Source organism: Setaria viridis, chromosome 2 (assembly GCF_005286985.2).
Source record: "Setaria viridis chromosome 2, Setaria_viridis_v4.0, whole genome shotgun sequence".
NCBI classification, from domain to species: domain Eukaryota; kingdom Viridiplantae; phylum Streptophyta; class Magnoliopsida; order Poales; family Poaceae; genus Setaria; species Setaria viridis.
Window position 1 is genome coordinate 10,200,590 of NC_048264.2, and position 17,616 is coordinate 10,218,205.

At 41.6% G+C, this 17,616-nt stretch overlaps 2 protein-coding genes and 1 long non-coding RNA gene across 5 annotated transcripts; 1 reads left to right on the plus strand and 2 right to left on the minus strand.

Moving 5' to 3' along the window:
• The first annotated feature begins 1,755 nt into the window (after positions 1 to 1,755).
• LOC117845840 (uncharacterized) lies at positions 1,756 to 3,585 on the plus strand. Its single transcript, XR_004638162.2, has 3 exons — positions 1,756 to 2,190; positions 2,262 to 2,461; positions 3,269 to 3,585. It is a non-coding gene; the product is annotated as an uncharacterized lncRNA (long non-coding RNA).
• Positions 3,586 to 5,877: 2,292 nt separating this feature from the next.
• LOC117845762 (UDP-glycosyltransferase 91C1) lies at positions 5,878 to 9,403 on the minus strand. Its single transcript, XM_034726828.2, has 2 exons — positions 8,878 to 9,403; positions 5,878 to 7,080 (listed from the first exon to the last, which is right to left on the minus strand). The coding sequence occupies exons 1-2, from the start codon at positions 9,349 to 9,351 to the stop codon at positions 6,040 to 6,042; spliced, it is 1,515 nt and encodes a 504-aa protein (XP_034582719.1). The 5' UTR covers positions 9,352 to 9,403; the 3' UTR covers positions 5,878 to 6,039.
• Positions 9,404 to 9,541: 138 nt separating this feature from the next.
• LOC117845761 (chromatin assembly factor 1 subunit FSM) lies at positions 9,542 to 17,253 on the minus strand. Of its 3 annotated transcripts, XR_011897578.1 has the most exons (14): positions 17,060 to 17,251; positions 15,799 to 16,289; positions 15,610 to 15,709; positions 13,877 to 14,012; positions 13,697 to 13,805; positions 12,425 to 12,780; positions 11,738 to 12,091; positions 11,483 to 11,564; positions 11,281 to 11,415; positions 10,643 to 11,011; positions 10,425 to 10,562; positions 10,295 to 10,340; positions 10,106 to 10,198; positions 9,861 to 9,998 (listed from the first exon to the last, which is right to left on the minus strand). XR_011897578.1 is itself a non-coding variant. In XM_072292094.1 (13 exons), the coding sequence occupies exons 2-13, from the start codon at positions 16,279 to 16,281 to the stop codon at positions 9,841 to 9,843; spliced, it is 2,466 nt and encodes an 821-aa protein (XP_072148195.1). In that variant the 5' UTR covers positions 17,060 to 17,253; the 3' UTR covers positions 9,542 to 9,840. The 3 variants fall into 3 exon arrangements, 2 of the variants coding, with proteins under 2 accessions (XP_072148195.1, XP_034582717.1); XM_072292094.1 differs by lacking the exon at positions 10,106 to 10,198 and having other exon boundaries at positions 9,542 to 9,998; positions 15,799 to 16,281; positions 17,060 to 17,253; XM_034726826.2 differs by lacking the exon at positions 10,106 to 10,198 and having other exon boundaries at positions 9,542 to 9,998.
• Positions 17,254 to 17,616: the final 363 nt, after the last annotated feature.

A 17,616-nucleotide genomic window follows, 5' to 3' on the forward strand; every position in this document is an offset into this window, starting at 1 on the left:
TCACCAAGTTACTTTAAGTGATAAGGGTATTAATTACAAACGTATTCCGTCGGGGTGAACCACGGACATCGACCTACGACGTTATCATACAACGCATCGCCAAGTAAGATGGAAATGTGAAAATGGATATCCGAATTATCCGACATTCGTATCCACTAAAATGACAATATGGATATCCGTATTCGTATCCGAATTTAATGTGGTACTAAAATGGATACATCCGAATTCATTTTTCTTAATTTTCTCTATCAGATTCCGCATTCGTATTCGACAATATCCAACACTATCCATATCCGACCATATGAAACTAGTTATCTCTATAACTATGATAAATGATGTTAATTTGAATATAACTAATAGTATATCATTGAAACTATTCGAAAGTTATCTTTATAACTAATAATTAATGATATTAATTATATTATTATTTAATATTTGTATCCAGAAAACTATTTAAAATTTATCTCTAATTTGAATGACCAATGTCATTAAAGTTAATAATAAATATATATGAATATTAAATTTATTTTTAAATACTCTATTTTATCTATTTATTAATAAAAAAATTTATATAGTTTTATTATTCATAGATAAATGTTTATATATTTATTGAAATATATATTTATCCATAGATTAATTTTTTCATAAAGTGCACTATTTTAAATAATTATTAATTAATGTAATATTTTTATGAGCGATCTTTGTATACACTTGTTACGTAATCATACTTTAGTCTCTACTTGTGTAATGATTTTGTTATTCAAAAATCATCAATAAACAAAATAAGTAAATGTTATCTTCAGTAAATATCCGATGGATATCCGAATCCATCCGGGATATTCATTTTGTATTCATATTCGAGAACATTCAAATTCATATTTGTATTCAATTTAAAGTTTGGCAAAAAGTGCTATCCAGATCCAATTCCACGTGGATCGGATCCGAATTCTGTCCCTATTGCAAAGGCATGTGAACTACTCGGTTCCCTTTGCTTATTTTTAGCACGTGTCACATCAAATGTTTAGATACTAATTAGGAGTATTAAATGTAGACTATTTATAAAACTCATTACATAAGTGGAGGCTAAACGACGAGACGAATCTATTAAACCTAATTAATCCATCATTAGCAAATGTTTACTGTAGCAACACATTATCAAATCATGGACTAATTAGGTTTAATAGATTCGTCTCGTCGTTTAGCCTCCACTTATGTAATAGGTTTTGTAAATAGTCTACATTTAATACTCCTAATTAGTATCTAAACATTCGATGTGACGGGTGCTAAAAATAAGTCAGAGGAACCAAACACGCCCTTAGTTCATGGACTGCTCGGAGCTGGTTAAAGACCGTGCGGCTCTTGCTTTGACCTTCTGGACAATGAGATCGTACAGTCCCATTGCTTCTCCACGGATGTTTCTTACCGCATTGGCGCAATAACTTGCCACTAGTATATCACTTTTTTTTTCCGTTAACCCATAAAAACAATAGTGCTTATGATTTCCTAATAAAGTGACGTGGAATCAAAACTATGGTATACTGTACTCCCTCCGTTTATCTTTATAAGGCGTACGCGCATCAAGATTCAAACTTTGTTATATTTGACCAATAATTTAACTAATAATTTTTTATTTTTATGATGTAAACTTGAATTGGTTGGATTTGTAATTAAATGTACTCTTCAATGATTATAAGTTTAGAACCATAAGCAATATAATATAAGATAAAGTAATGATCAAAGTGTAATTTGGGAGATCATACCATGTCACATCACACTTATAAACGGAGGGAGTAGTAAACAAGCTAAGATAAATAGATTCTTTTTGGCAAAATTGGATATCTACCATCAAAAGAACCAATGTGTGGCTATTTACCATCAAAAGAACTACCCTTAGATTTTTACCATCAAAAGGTTACACGTTAGAGGTATGTACCACTCCGTTCACTTTCGTCGTTCGTTCGCTCGTTTTACGGTTTTTTTTTTCTTTTGCTGATCACAATTGCTGGCTTCCAATTTTACCCCTCGGGCCAATTCCTCAAGTGCGCTTGTTTTGGGCCCAGAATCCCCGACGCCCCACACGCGGAAGCCTCGTCCGCACGAAACGAGCAGGAGCAGGCGACCGGCGGCGCGGCTCGCCCGTGCATCTCCCACTCCCAGGCGACGGCGGCCTCCTCCACCCTCCCCTCCACAGTATGTGCCTCCTTCCTCCTCTTCCTCCTCCATTGCTGTTCTGAACCCTAGGGTTTTCTCCTCTCTTGTAGTGCCTAGAAATCGACCCGGAATCGAGGCATATGGATCCTGCAGACGTTCCTGAAGGGTAATAACCTTTCTCCTCTCTATCAAATCGCTGCAATTTCTTGTCATTTTAACCTAGTTTGCTGGTTTGGGATGGGGAGGAGGCGAACAGATGGCTTTGTGAAGGGTACAATGGTCACAGTTAACTTGGAGATAACAGAAAATGGTAAACATCCAAGAAGTGTTATCTTTTAATAGTATATTTCAATAGTTCAATCTTTTGATTTAATGGTAGATATCCAATTTTGCCATTCTTTTTTATGTAATAGGAGGGGTGTGACCCTACTGGTTATATATTAAAACATTAAATAAAGTATTTTACAGGAACAAAAAGATCAAAGAAAGAGAACATTATAACAGATATTGTAATCGTTCCTGAATTCTAGGGAGATATTTCTTTTTTTTGCCCTATGGATAACCAACAGAAACTCTTTGATAAAGACTGCTATTACGGCCTCCACCGAAAAAAGTTGATGGTTAAAGATCATATTGTTCAAACCAATTAAGTTCCAACATGCAGAGGCGAATTGACAATGGAGGAAGAGGTATTCTATGTCTTCATCATTTGTATTTGTACAGAAAACACAACTGTAGTCTTCAAGAAACATTGCGTTGGAAAAGAGGCATTTTACAATTAATTTTAATTCGAAATATTAAATAAGACATGGCATACATGATAGCAAAAACAAGAGCACGATCCATTGTGTCTATAGCAACGAACATAAAGCATGCAATGGCTACAACAAGAAGTAAATAATGAACTAGTAAGTTCAGTAGTAAGTTCATGAGAGAGTACCCTACAGCAGGGCCAGTGCTGGGGGTGCCAGATGCGCTGTTACTCGACATATCGAGCTTGTTTGGTATAGTCGATCAAAGGTGATGCCATGCAGATGCGTCTCAGGAAGTAGTGGTGCGTAGCAAGCTATTGCGCAGATGTGCTTCTCAAAAACTTGATCCCTCTTCTACTCCCCAGGTGCAGTGTCATGCAAGAGCGCAGCTTTGGAGGCCTACTCTTTCAGCGTGTTCTGTGCACACAGTTCGTCGGAATGCACGGGGACAACAAAATGCAGTGCAACCGAGGAGACAGCTCTGGTGGGTGGTGTCACTAAACAGTCTTTGCTGAATCACAGTAAAGGTAAAAAAAACCAACATGAATGAGAGACCAAGTTCAGATGTACCTTAGTCTATTTGTGATGAGTGATTGATTGGATTATTTGAGACTTTTCCGGTTGAGTCCATATTTCATATGTGCATGATTATGCTAGTGGCTAATGTGCTTCTTTGGCTCAAGTTTCATCTCAATTCGTTGTGGTTCGAGGGAGTACTTTTTGTTTGAAGTTGGACCTGTTCTTTATCGACTAGTACGGCGTGCGGCTCCTGTACGTTTTGATTCAATCGGTGTAGCACGTTGCGACAAGGAGTCGCGCAGAGCAGGCTGGCACGCGCGAGACTCACTGCGGATGCGGGGGGGGGGGCTTTAATGGATTCAGAAGATAAGATTCCAACATTTTCCCTGGATTCAACCTTTCAAAAGATAAGATTTCAACATTTTCCCTGGATTCAACCTTTCAAAAGATAAGATTTCAACATTTTCTCAGTAGGATTCCACAATTTTGAAAAGCTAGATCAACATTTAAAAAATAATATCTTCAATATTTTTTCAAATCTATTTCAACACTTTTAGCAGATTGATTCAAAATTTGTAAAATACTAGATCGACATTTTGGAAAAAAAAATAGATCGCCATCTTTTCTCTAGCGACGGTGGCGGCGGGCGGCTCCAGCTCCTGTGACGGCGATGGCGCGCAGCAGCAGGAGCACCCGCGGCATCCAGCAGCAGTGACGACGCAGGACGGTCGGCCTGGTGGCACCCTCTCCCAGACGGTGGCATGCGTGGAGGCATCCTTGCCGAAAGCGGCGCCTGCGGGGGTGCCGGCGGGCGCGGACAGTGGCAGGGGGTAAGTTGGGGTGGCTTTGGACGTCGACGTGCGTGTGGGTGACAGCTAGGGATGGATTCGGATCGGATACGCGTGGAATCAAATTCGGATAGCACTATTTACCACATTTTAATTCGAATTTGAATACGAGTACGAATATTAGCAAATACGAATACAAAACAAATAGTTCGAATTTGAATTCGTATTTGGATACTTGCTCAACTTATAACATAGCGTCCTAACGAGTATCAATTTTCCTTTTATCGATGGTTTTATAATTGATCAAAAATCATGTTACAAGTAGGGAGTAAATTATGAGCATAGTACATAATAGATATCTTAATGAAAATAACATATTTATTACTAAATAATTGAATATATCAAAATAAATATAAAATTAATTATTTTTATAAATATATATCATTTAATAATAAAAATAAGTTCATTAATACATTTAAATATGATCTATTCATTTCATAAATAATATAATGTATTTAAAATTAATATGATTAGTCATATAAAAATTAATTAAACTTTATCATTATGTATCACTAGTAATATTAGGTTAACATAATTAGTCATTTGTCATATAGATAATTTTTTAATAGTTTAAATGGTGTAAATAATTGTTTTATTAATATTAAAATTAACACCATTTGTAATTAGTATTTAGTAATATAAATAAGTTTTAGATGGTTTCATTAGGTACTTTATTCCTTGCAGATACGGATAGTGTCGGATATTTCATATTTTTGTCGAATACGAATCTGAAACTAGATAGAGAAAAACACTGTAAATCGAATCCAGATACATCCATTTGACATCCACATTAAAAACGAATACGAATACCGATATCTGGTAGTTTTAGCGGATACGAATTTGGATAATTCGAATTTTCAGACATCCATATCCATCCTAGGTTGACAGCGGTGCGTGCGAGCACAGGAACGAAGTGGCGGACTGAAACCTGGTGCCGACTGACGAGGAAGCGCATCTGACGGATGAGAATCACCACACCAATCTTAAACACTGGAAGCCCAATAGTTAACGGGCTTCCGGAAACTATATAGGAATCCCGGAACCAGGCAGGTTAGCAGCGTCGCGGGGACCTGCTATCCGACGCAGGCCAGCTCAGGCTGGTGGCCAAGCAGCCCAGCGGAGGAGGCCGCAGGCGGCCGCCGAGGCTGGAGACGAGCCAGGCCGGCAAGGCCTGCCTGAGCGGGTGGCCAGCGGCCCACCCAGGCGCAGGAGACGGCGGCCTGGCTGGCTCGCACCTTGCGGCCCAGGCTGCTTGACCAGCCCAGCAAGGCGACCAGGCTCGCTCCAAGCAACGCAGCCCAGCTGCAACTCAAGCAGGAGCCCATCAAGGTGAGTTTTTTTAAGCCCTTTAACCTATGCAATTGTTAGTTAATCACTACATCTTTGCTTAGCTACTTAATCAGTACTTCCACTTGCTAATATTTGCATGCTTAGCCAAGTACTCTTTGACTAATCTTTGACTGATTAGTCAAGTTGCGATTTAGTAGTGGGTTTAGCTTTTCAGAATCTCATTTTGCTTCGCTTCCGCTTCGTTGTGAGCGTCTCAGGAATCATTCCTGAGGTGATAACTTGACTTATGTCATCTTAGTGATTTGATACAAAGTATGTTTGGATTAGTAATCAGGATATAAACTTTATTGTTGGAGAGAATTTCAAAGGCTATCATTTACCCATCCTCTAATCGCCCACTCGGTCCTTCAACAAATGTCCATGCGATCGTATACGCATTTTACATAAAAGTCGTCGAACCCATACATAGCCTCAATTCCTCAAAGCACCTCGGTGAAGCTGTGCCGCTGCATGCAGTCCACGAGCTCGTCGACGTACCGCTCCTGCCGGCCGCCGTCGTCGCCGACGACAACCTCCCGCAGCCTCCTCGCGTTGAGCGCGAGCTCCTTCCCTTCCTCCTCCACCATCACGCGCCTCACCGCCGCGGCGACGTCCTCCCGGACGAACGCCTCGCCGTCGTCGTCGCGCCGCGCCACCTCCACGCCGACGCCCCTCTCCACCATCATCCGCGCGATGAGCCCCTGGTCGGTGACGAACGGGAGCATCACCAGCGGGTGCCCGAACCGGAAGCTCTCGGTGACGGAGCCCCACCCGCAGTGCGTCAGGAAGGCGCCGACGGCGGCGTGCGCCAGCACCCGCACCTGCGGCACCCACCCGGCGATCACCAACCCGCGCCCGGCCACTCGCTGCTCGAACCCCTCCGGCAGCAATGGCTGCTCGCCGGCGGCGCTCGGCGGCTGGCGGAGCGCCCACAGGAAGCGCGCGCCGGAGAGCTCGAGCCCCAGGGCGAGCTCATGCACGCTCGCCGCCGTCACCGGCGCCTCGCTGCCAAGCGCGACGTACAGGACGCTCCGCGGCGGCTGCCCGTCGAGCCACTGCAGCGCACTAGGCCGCGCCACCTCAGGGCCGTCATCACCATGGCCACCGCCGTCGCGCGCGTCCTCCGGTAGCAGGAGGCCAGTGGGGACGACGGGCTTGCCGAAGAGCTCGGCGAGTAGGGGGAACACGCGGAGCTGAGGGGGCTCGACCTCCGGGCAGCTGCGGAAGACGAGAATGCGGCAGCGCTCCTCGGTCCTCCAGATGCGCTCGAAGTCGGAGACGCCGGACGCGTTGGGCCGGAACGCAGCGGCCATCCACGCGGCCTCATGGCGGCGGAAGGCCAGGGACTGTGGGGAGGGGAACCACCGCGGCATCGGCATGAAGTCGTCGACGGTGACGCGGGGGTGGCTGGCGTTCTGTCGGCGTGAGCCGGCGTACGCGATGCTGGTGGCCGTGAAGATGAAGAACATCGCGCAGGGAACCTGAAATTAATTCGTAATATTATATGAATGGAACATGGATGTGCGAAATATTATGGCATCAGTAAAATATAAGCTAAATGACACATGGTCTAAACACTTTTTTTGCATATTATTTCCTCCGTCTCAAATTATTATTCGTTTTGTCTTTTTATATACATATATTTTTCTAGTTCATATGTATGTATATCTAGATATGTAGTAGAAGTTATGTACGTGAAAAATTCAAAACAAATAGTAATTTGGGACGAAGGGAGCAGTAATGAAACATAGGGAAAATGTATTCGTATGCTACAATTCAATATGAATCTACTCGTGTCATTTTCAAATACGCAAACTAAAAAAAGTAATTTTTGTAACTAAAGTTTGAATAATTGAATTAAATTAATTAAACAGCTACAAAACATTGCTTATTTGTGACGTAAGGGACTAGGGTTTTTCAATCACAGCTGAAATAAAAAAAGCATGTAATATTTATTGTTGAAATCATAATGAGAAGTTTCAACTGGGTGCTTCATTTTCTCAAGGTTGGATTTTCTTTCAAAACATGCTATGATTGGAAATTATTTTGATATTTATACCGATAGAGTTTTGGTACACTCCAAAGTCCGAAGCCAAATCCCGCGGTACAAAGATCATTTGCGGTCTATTTGGATACACACTCCTAAAGATTACGACTCCACTTTTAGGACTTGTGCATCCAAACATAAATTCTAAAAGTGCACTCATGAACTTTAGGAGGGTTATTTTCATTAGGAGGGCCAAGGCATCCTAATGGGTCCTTTTTCTCCTAAAAGTGGTCCCCAAACCCCCCTTTACCCCTGTTGCCCTCCCAAGCATTTAATGACGTGAACAGTGCAGGGGCATTTAGAGGAGTAATTAGGGGTAAAAAAGTCATTTTCCCTCTTAACATCCTAAAGATTAGGATTCCATCCAAACAACCCTCTCTAATTTAGGACTACCAATTTCTGAATCCTAAACTTTAGGAATTTGTATCAAAAGGCCCTAACCTACCACAAATTGCTTTTCAGTTTTTTTGCAATTACTTTTAATAGTGTGCGCGCTATTATTGCGTATGACACCGTGCTTACTTGTCTCCCATCATTAGTGGCGGGAACAAAACCAGATCCAGTTCATGACTCCCGGTACCACCAACGCCAACCATTGTACCAGCTGGTCCCTTTTTGTCGCTCCCAATGTCCCCATGAACCACCAGCCATCCTCTGCAAATTGCCTCACATTCCTAAAGCATTTGCATTCCAAGCCTGGACCTCCCAACCACCACTGTAAACATTGCTGGCAACAGTGCATACCGAACCAAAAAGCTGCTCTCTCCGTTTCAAAATGCAAGTCATTTTAATTTTGTAGATACGTAGATTTTGCTATGTATCTAGATATAACCATATATTTAGATGCATAATAAATCTATATATCTAGAAAAATCAAAACAATCTATATTTTGAAACGGAGGGATGTAACGGAGGGAGTACACTATGCAGTTTTTCAGTTCTCATACCACTGTCCTATAGGAGGTGTTCCCAAATGTGGTCAATATACTATCTAAATTAAACCGATTGCATTAGTACTTTTGATGACTATTTGTACACTTACAGCAGCCACTGTATATGGTACTCCAACTAAATGGATTGTACAAGTATTTTTGACGAATCTTCTTCAAGCTGTTGTCATTTGGATCCGGGTAGATTCTGAACAATGTTTCGCCAAAAAAACAAAAACAAAATTCACGCTGATTCTTTTAACATTGATGCAAATACGTACACACTTGCGGCTCAGTCTCACCTGGTGTTTCTCGGCGATGGGGCAGAGCCAGTAGTGCGCGAAGTCGAGCACGATCCAGTCCGGCCTCCTCCCGAACCCCTCCGCCGCCTGCTCCCGGCCGCCGGCGCAGCAGGCGGCGGCGAGCAGGTCGTCGAAGGGCGCGGCGAGGCCGTCGAAGGCGGCCTTGAGGAGCTCGACTTTCTCCGGCGGCAGGTCGGCCGTCGACTCTGCGCCCTCCGGCAGCCCGTCCACGCGCGGCAGCGCCAGCTCCACGATGCGGACGCGGGCGTCGGACAGGCCGGTCGGCAGCCTGGCGGCGTTCGCCGGCGTGGTGACGAAGGTTATGAAGTGGCCCCGCGCCGCCAGCCGCTTGGAGAGCTCCAGGAACGGGATGAGGTGGCCGAACGCCAGCCATGGGAACACCACGACGTGGAGGGGATGGGCTGAGGCTGAGGCTTCCTGCTGCGGCTGCTGCTGCCTTTTGTCTCCCGCCATTATTGCGTGCCTTTGCTGCTTGCTCTGGCGTTGGGTGGGTGGGCACTGGGCACATTGGCCGCCTAAAATGCCGTGGAGGTACGCCAATGACAGGTGGGGCGTCAGCACCAATAGTGACGCCAATGGCGCGAGGAACACGTGTCATAGTGACACCAATAGCGACACTTGAATATGGTTAACCAGGAACCAGTTGTCCTCTTAAAAAAATTATATTGAGAGTGAAACACCAGGAACCAGTTTGGATTCACATGGGTGTGGTACAGAGCAAACCATTACTGAGAGAAATCCCAGACTGCTTCAGCAACACACCACAGGTTAGAGCACCTACTTGCTAGTATATGGAGATTCTGTACACTGAACCTACATATCTAGATACACTTTGTATGACCTAACAAGCAAATATACATGCGCGGTGCTACACCGAGTCTTGCTTACGGCCCGAACCTCAATTATCAAGGATCAAGATGCGGCGCGCAGGGACCTCAATTATCAGTTATTGGATACCCCTTCGGCACCGATTTGTTGTTTGCTCACTTCTGATTTCAGGGCGGAACAGGGAGAAGATTCCCCTGACTTGCCCGGCTCATCGGGCGGCAGGCAGTGTTGGGAGGAGTGTGGCGCTGCACATTTCGGGCTTGCAACTTTATCTGTAACAGAAATCATGGCATAATTGTATCACTGCAGAGAACACGGCATGTGACAGTGCTGGGTAAAACAAGAGCTAATTTTGGCGGCAAGGGTTAAACACTTTTACCAATTAACAGATGTGATTCGTATCACTCGTGTCAAAGCTTGATTTAAACACCACATCAACCATACTTGGGCGGGTGGTTGATAGATGAGATATCTAAATTGTTTCATAGCAACACTATATCACGTTTCTAAAGCAGAAAAAGTATCACTCGCAAAATCTAGTATCAAACGTAAAGCATAACTTGAGTACCTGGAGAAAGACATACACTGTACATATCCAAGATATCCTTCTTAACCTGTTCAAAATGGTACTCTTATCTCACATGAAGTAAATATAGCTACAAAGGTTCAGGGAATATTAGCGTAAAAAAGCAAAATACCTGCCAGCGATTATGGGTAAAGTCAGCTATCTCCCGAACTTTGTTCTTCAGTTGCAACTTAGAGACACATGGAAATCTCTCATGTAATAAGTCCACCAATTTGCCCATCCCATGAGAGCATGATGTAACTAGTTTGGCCTGCATAACAACATGATTTAACAGGAAATCTTACTTTACTGCAGAGAATAGTGCCATCTAAATGTCTTCCAGAAACTTACAAATTCAGGCATGTCTGACTCTGAAATGGATTTGGATGGTACAGGTGTTCTAGGGCTCTTTTTGTTTGATTGGCGAAATTCTTGATCTTCTATTGTCACTTTAGCAACCACAGGCACATCAATGATAGGGCCGCTGGGGTATTTCTTCATACAAAGAGCTTGCAAACAGACTTTCTCTGCAGTGATACCTTCAGCTTTCTTCAGGTCAAGTTTCCTATGATCTAGGTTGGATATGACTAAAGGCATGTCTATCTTGAGAGCATCTTCTGTGGCTCTATGAAGAAATCTCTGCTCATCTGTAACCCCAGGGTTGCTCAGCATGCTGCAGGATTCATCATATTTGACAGATACAGGCTCATATTGCATTCCCTACATAAAAGAAACGAAGGCTCTGAAGAAGTAATCATGCAATGAAGGAATAAAGAACAACAGGTTTTTCACATTACTACAATTTCTGCTCAAATAATGACCCAGGTTTTCAATCATCTTTTTATTTTCTATAACTACGGGGCCCTATTAGCAATACATATATCCCTAGAATGTTGCCCATCTATCAAAACATGTAAAAATGCAGCATGCAACAGAAAGTTGAAATTGACACGTTCAGAAGGTTAGAGAGGTGGTTTTAAGAAAGCTACCTCATCCCCTGAAAGATCACCATCAGGCACTACAAAACTGTTCTCAGTTTCCTCTTCCACATTAATCACGTAATCACGTTCATTCATAGTCTCATCATCTTCCTCAAAATCAGATAGTCTTTCACCAGAATCCTCCTGTATCATGACTATATACACTGAGAATTCTTCTCCACAGCAGACAAAAAGGGAAAAGAGAGAATACCTCTTCCCATTCTTCATCACTCTCAACATCGTAATTGAGTTCTGGGTCCCTCTGAAAGGGTTGCCTTCCACTAACTGTAGAACTGTAGAAAAAACGATTTTATATGAAATGCTGTCTTTATGCATGACATGAATGAAAAACCACCAGTTGAATTCAACTATGCTATTCTCTAAACAGATTTTGTTAATTAAAATAAAAAGATGAAAAATCGATATAGAGAAATCTGTGTAATCATACATAATATCTGGAGCATACCTCTTCTTTCTCCAGGTACCGTAATATGCTGGCCTAAAGCTTCTATCAAACAGCAAAAGCTTCTTGACCAAAAAAGCTGAAGATGATATGCTATTCTGAACAGTTCTAGAATGGATATTCTTCCCATGAGATGATATTTTCAGTTCATCAAGAAGTTTGCTGAAATCAATGCTTCCTGTGCTCTCCTGAGATGACTGTTCTTTTATTGGAATTGGCATATTATCAGAAGGTGCAGTTGCAGAGGACTTCTGTAGCTTTAGCTCAAGAAACAACTGAACCTTAGGACTTCTCCTAACACCCCAATGGTGCAATCTGTTATGTTGAGAGAGTTTTCTCCATCTAGAAACATGTTCCCTGCATTGTAAAGTCACAATAAACTTGGCAATCTATAATGATCATCAGGTGATCTGTCTGCTTTCCCAATAAATGCATCAATACATCATTCCAATCATGACTGGCATTTTAACCTTTTTTTAACTAGAATATAATGAAAATGTGGGGGGAAAAATGTTCATATTGATTGAGCATACAGGCTTGCAACCTGATTGTATGGTATCCTTTGTGGTTAACATTAAAAAATGTTTCATAGGATTCACTGCCAAATAGAAATCTGATTGTATGTTATGCTAGCATATATTATTAACTGAAAACTTGAAATAGATGCAGACGCAATAAATTATAACTTACACCCAGAATTCCCCCACTCTCAAATGATTTGCTTGAGACAATGTACAGTCCATTGCTAATGTAGCTGCAACAGGAAGTTCTTCAATAGTTCCTGATGATTTTGAATTTATAGTTTTCTCCAAATAATGATTACCAGAACTTTCCATGTTACTATTGGGCTTTCTTATAAATAGACCTTCCATGAAGTTTGCTTGCTTTTTAGTGGCAGCCTTCCTTTTCAACTCAGCCTCTTCCTTCTCTTTCCTCTTCTTTGCCCTCTCTACTTCTTCCTGATGCTTCTTTAGCCGCTTATTTTCTCTCTCGACACCTTTTGCTTCCCTCTCAGCTTTTTCTTTCATATGCTTAAGTTCCATATCCTGTAATATCATAGAAGTTATTTAGAATATCAGACAAAGCATGATTACGCAGCACAAGTTAATTTATTACAGCCTTCCCCAATAGGAAACTAGAATCTAACCTGGGTCGTATTACTACAGTTATTAAGGAAGTTATTACTATCTATCACATCACAGCAGTATCATTGAAGGGATTGCTTTACAATAGTATTCTTTATGGCAGCAACCCATCCAAGCTCAGCATTTGGATCTTGATTGGACAACAGTACTTAAATGCCCAATGCTCTAGGCATCATACTTGTGATTGGAAAGTTCCCACTTGCCAAAATTGCAGTTTTTGGGTAAAAAACTAGCAACAAAGCAATGGTTAATCAATGTTACAGCTATTATCCACGGTTTTAACTTGTAATGTACAAGTTGAAATCTTTCAGAAGTTCACTTTATCATTTCATTGCTTCTAGTATTTTATTTTAGACGCTATGAAACTGTTTAGATATAGTTCCACTACTAGATCGCTGAAGATGCAACATATGATGAGGCCAAGACTCACATACGAAAGGACAAAGAAATAGAAACAAAAGTTCTGACGTCTAATGAGATATGAAAAAAAAGAAGCATGTTTTAATCGACTTTCAGTAAGACCCAACAAGTTTCCAGTCAAGTCTCAACTTCAAAATAACCTCCATCAATTTTGAAACCATCTTCACTCACCAGGTAATGAATAAAGATCAGCAGATACAAATATCTGGAAGATCAGAGCATTAGATATCCAATTTTCAACAAGCTATTTTAGGCAAAGAACTATTTCAATGGAAGTGAACATGGTACCATCAGATATATGAGCAATATAGATTTTATTTATCATTTTTCCAGAGAATTTATCATTAATTGCAACGTTAGATACAACACTGTTTTTTTAGTTAAGAAAAGAACTTACTTTCTTCTTTTGCTCATTTTCGATCTGCCTCGCCATCATTTGCTGTTCCTTCACGGCTTTCCTCGTAGCTTGTTCCCCTTGTGCTTTTGTTTTGCTTTGCATTTTAGTTCTACAGGTAAAAGCAAGATCCAGTAAGTAGTTAAACAATTTAAAAATATGTTGATGAAGTAAGATAAGTACATGTCAGCATCAATCTTATCTTTTGACTTCTCAACGTAAGAGCAAATCTCATCCAGATTTTGCACTTCCACAGCATTTACTGAACGACTGTTCCGGTTGGTATGAGTATTAGGAGCGTCTTTGGCAGCCAGCTTGCCTATAAGATAAAATATGGAGAAAAACATTCAGCGTCCGTGATTCATAACATCATATTCTACATGTTCAAAACTCATGTTGTACTATTGTAGGGCAAGAACAATAACTATAAATGTCCAGGAGTAATTTCAATGATAAAATTCTGTCAAAATTAAATCACAAATTCGTGACAGAGTGTTAAACTAGCACCAAGTCATCGAACTACAGTCAAAGACAGATACTTGGACAATTATGAATTGAATGTGGAATGTTAGGAAGTAGAAAAGATGGCAACAACCAATTAGTAGCTTCCGAAACTCTTCTTATATAAAACCTAGTTTCGCACAAATCCAAACTTGTTTTCTTCCCTGTAGTTGGTACACTTAGGATGCAAAATACAAATATGCAAAACAAGGATCCTCCAAATGCCTTCCAAAGATTCACCAAAGTTCCAAAGCTGAAGTGCTGAGAGTACACTGCTACGCTTACTGCAACAACATAACTACGATTGAACAAACACCAATTGAGGATATGGATATAAATGAAATTTATGTGTTAGAAAGTGGGCAAAAGGGTACTACCATGCAAAGAAAATAGTAACATGATGATGCCTTTTTTGAAAAAAAAAAGAACTGCTATAACTATAAGATAGGTTTAAAAAGTAATAAACTTCAAAAAGGACAAACAAGCACGATAAGGTACATGTCAGCTCAATGATCAAAATTGGAATAAATGAACTGACCATTTGACCAAAGCCCCTGTCAAGTAATGGAAACCAGTAAAACTGATCAAGCAGCTGGTTGTTCATGAATTTGAAGCAATTATTCCAAGTTAACAAAAATCGAAACTGTAGCCCCTCTGCTATGTACAGACATTTTCCCATTAGACGAATAATATAGTGTGCAGACTTGATGCATATCCACCACTGGATACACTACACATTTGGTTTTCCCTGTCAGAGATTTTTTTCTTTTTTTGGAAGTAATTATGTCCAGTGTGTTATATAAAATCTCCTGTATTACAGTGCCCAATAAAACATTAGCATATCCAACCATCAACTTAAGTGGTCCTTGTTCATATATCCTAAAAGAATGGACATTCATTTCATCTACGACAACTTCTTCCATCTTAGGTTGGAGTAATTTGTAAAGCTGCTAATATATATGACTGCAAGCAGCGCATCAAAATAATGGAAAGCAAGCTTAAATGGCTTTTTTTGCAAGACAATTATGGTTCCTCCTTCTCCAATTTGCTGGTCTGTCTGCTCTTGCCACACAGCCTGATGAACCCTCTTTTGAGGAATGGTGGAAGAAGGTCGAATGCTCGGTGGGCAGCGATTTGAAGAAAGACTAGAAAAACAGAGAAAACTAGAAAAATAGAGAGAAGTGCAGAGGGAGGTGTTTGTTCATTCAATCAAATTCAGATAACCATGGCAAAACTATAATCATGAGCACAGATTAATAGCAGTAATCTAACTGAGATCATGCAGGAGAACCAAGCACTAAACTAGAATCAAATGCTTCAGATGTCATTTATTTATTTTATAGATGCATCCACATTAACAGCATATATTTTTATACTTTAAGGACAAAATTGGGGGAAGAGAAAAATTACCAAACCTGAAAGAGACAGAATCCTTTCATGGATTAGCTTTCGAGCTCTCCGTCGAATGCTCAAACTACTATGCAGATGCGAGGGTAACAATGCTAAATCCAGTGTCTGTCCCATAGTCATATAATAGATAAGAAAGCTTAAGGATGGCCATTCAATGAAGTTGCACTAGACAGGAAAAAGAATAGTATTATTACCTCCCAACACCAAAGGCATGAATCAGACTCATCCTCCAGCTCATCAACATCCATAGCACAAATCCCATATGAAGATCTCCTACCAATGTTGAGCACCGAGTTTCGCACTGAAGACTCTGTGACACCATCTTGCAACTTCATTCTCTTGTAGATTTTATCTGTTAACTTTGCACAAGGGAGACTGCTCTCCTCCAGCAAGCATGCTATATTCGAGTCACCTGTCAAGCACGCAAGCTCCTCTGGATTCAGATGATGACCAGAAACCTCCTTGTAATATTTATACAATGCATCAATTTCTTGTTGCCATTCAGCAGAAGCAGATTCTTTATCCACTATATCCAATTCAGAGGAGGCCCTCTTCCTCTTCTGCTGCTTCTTTGCTGGCTGTGTTGATTCATGCTCACAAGAGACATCAAGACACATAGCACTGGCTGCTATGGATGCAAAATCCGGAGCTGATTCTTTTGCTTCATCGCCATCCATCTGAAACCCTTTGAAAATGTAGATTAGGCGTTATGCATTAATGCAAAATTGCAGACTAGCTAAATATAAGAAAATTATGTCATCCGAACAGTTATTGTCCAGCAAATGTTTGACACCAAACAAGAAAAGACCAAAACAGAAAAAAAAAGCATCAAAACAGATTCATACAAGCTGCCTGATCAATTCACTTCACAACAATTACGCTAGAAAATTAACCACTGTCAGTTCAGTTCCCACCAACCAAAAGAAAAAACCTCCAATAAATGATTCTTTTGCAGAAAGGAACAGGCAATTAACCACATTTCTGTCAGAAACAATTCAAGAAAAAGCCCATGATCCGGCTAAATTTTCTGAACGGGATTTAAACAAAATCAATTAAAATGCTGACGATACAGTTCCCATCAACAGAGCAACCAAGAAATCGATTCTTATCCACAATTCAGATTAGCAAAGATCAGAGCATCGTAAGAAACCCAACAACTATTACTTGCTCCAGCTCATATAATCAAGCAATCACCCACGATTTTCCGGCCAAATTTTCTGAGATTTCAACAGAATCGCTTAAACTAACCACTTAAGCAAGACAAACCACCGGCCAAGAATGTAGCGGGGAAACCCCCAAGAACCTCCATTCCGCTGCGTTCCTCAATCCAAGCACCCAGAAATGAAAGGAAAATCTCCTAGTCAAGAAAGAACCTTGAATCCAAGCATTTCCACGCACCAAACGAAAAGCCCCCAAAATGTCCTCTAGAACCCGCGGCAATCAGCCCCGCGTTACCTCCAGACGCAGCCCGGAAACCACCGGACGGCCGCGCACCCCGACGGGTTCTCCGAAGATAACTCCGATTTCCCCCTTCCGTTTGATACGCCTCGTGTCCCTCGCCGCTCCGGTCCGGTGGAAAAGGAAGCGGCCGGAGTTGAATGACAACGTTTTCTCCGCGAGAGCGTGAAGAGATTCGTGCGGCCGAGGAAGCAGACGTCGGGGATCAGGTTTTGGTGGGGAGTGGAGCGCGGCAGGGGCGGTTGGGGGGGGGGGGGGGGGGGGGGGGGGGGGGGGGGGCGCGCGTGGCGGGCTCGCCTTCCCGCCAGAAATGAGGGGGTGGAGTGGAACTGCGAGGGGTACATTTATGGCGAAATTTAGATGGAGAGCACCTCGATTTACCACACTCACGAGAGCCCTCGAAATACGAGGCAATGTTGGAAGAAAAAATTATAAAAAAAGAAGTCATACATGGAAATAAAAATAAGAGCACGTTTGGTTTGAGTTGTAACTTAAAGTTGCTTATTTGAAGCTGTTTGGATAGCCTTGCTTATGATCATCGAATGAGGTGGATA

Bases quoted from the DNA above. Each gene is read 5' to 3' on its own strand.
- LOC117845762 (XM_034726828.2), bottom strand. From the start codon at position 9,351: ATGGCGGGAGACAAAAGGCAGCAGCAGCCGCAGCAGGAAGCCTCAGCC. The intron at 7,081-8,877 runs GTGAGACTGAGC...AATTAATTTCAG, and splicing joins CCATCGCCGAGAAACACCAG to GTTCCCTGCGCGATGTTCTT.
- LOC117845761 (XM_072292094.1), bottom strand. From the start codon at position 16,281: ATGGATGGCGATGAAGCAAAAGAATCAGCTCCGGATTTTGCATCCATA. The intron at 14,013-15,609 runs GTTTGGTAATTT...TTTATCTTATAG, and splicing joins AAGGATTCTGTCTCTTTCAG to GCAAGCTGGCTGCCAAAGAC. The intron at 12,092-12,424 runs GTAAGTTATAAT...TTTACAATGCAG, and splicing joins AGAGTGGGGGAATTCTGGGT to GGAACATGTTTCTAGATGGA.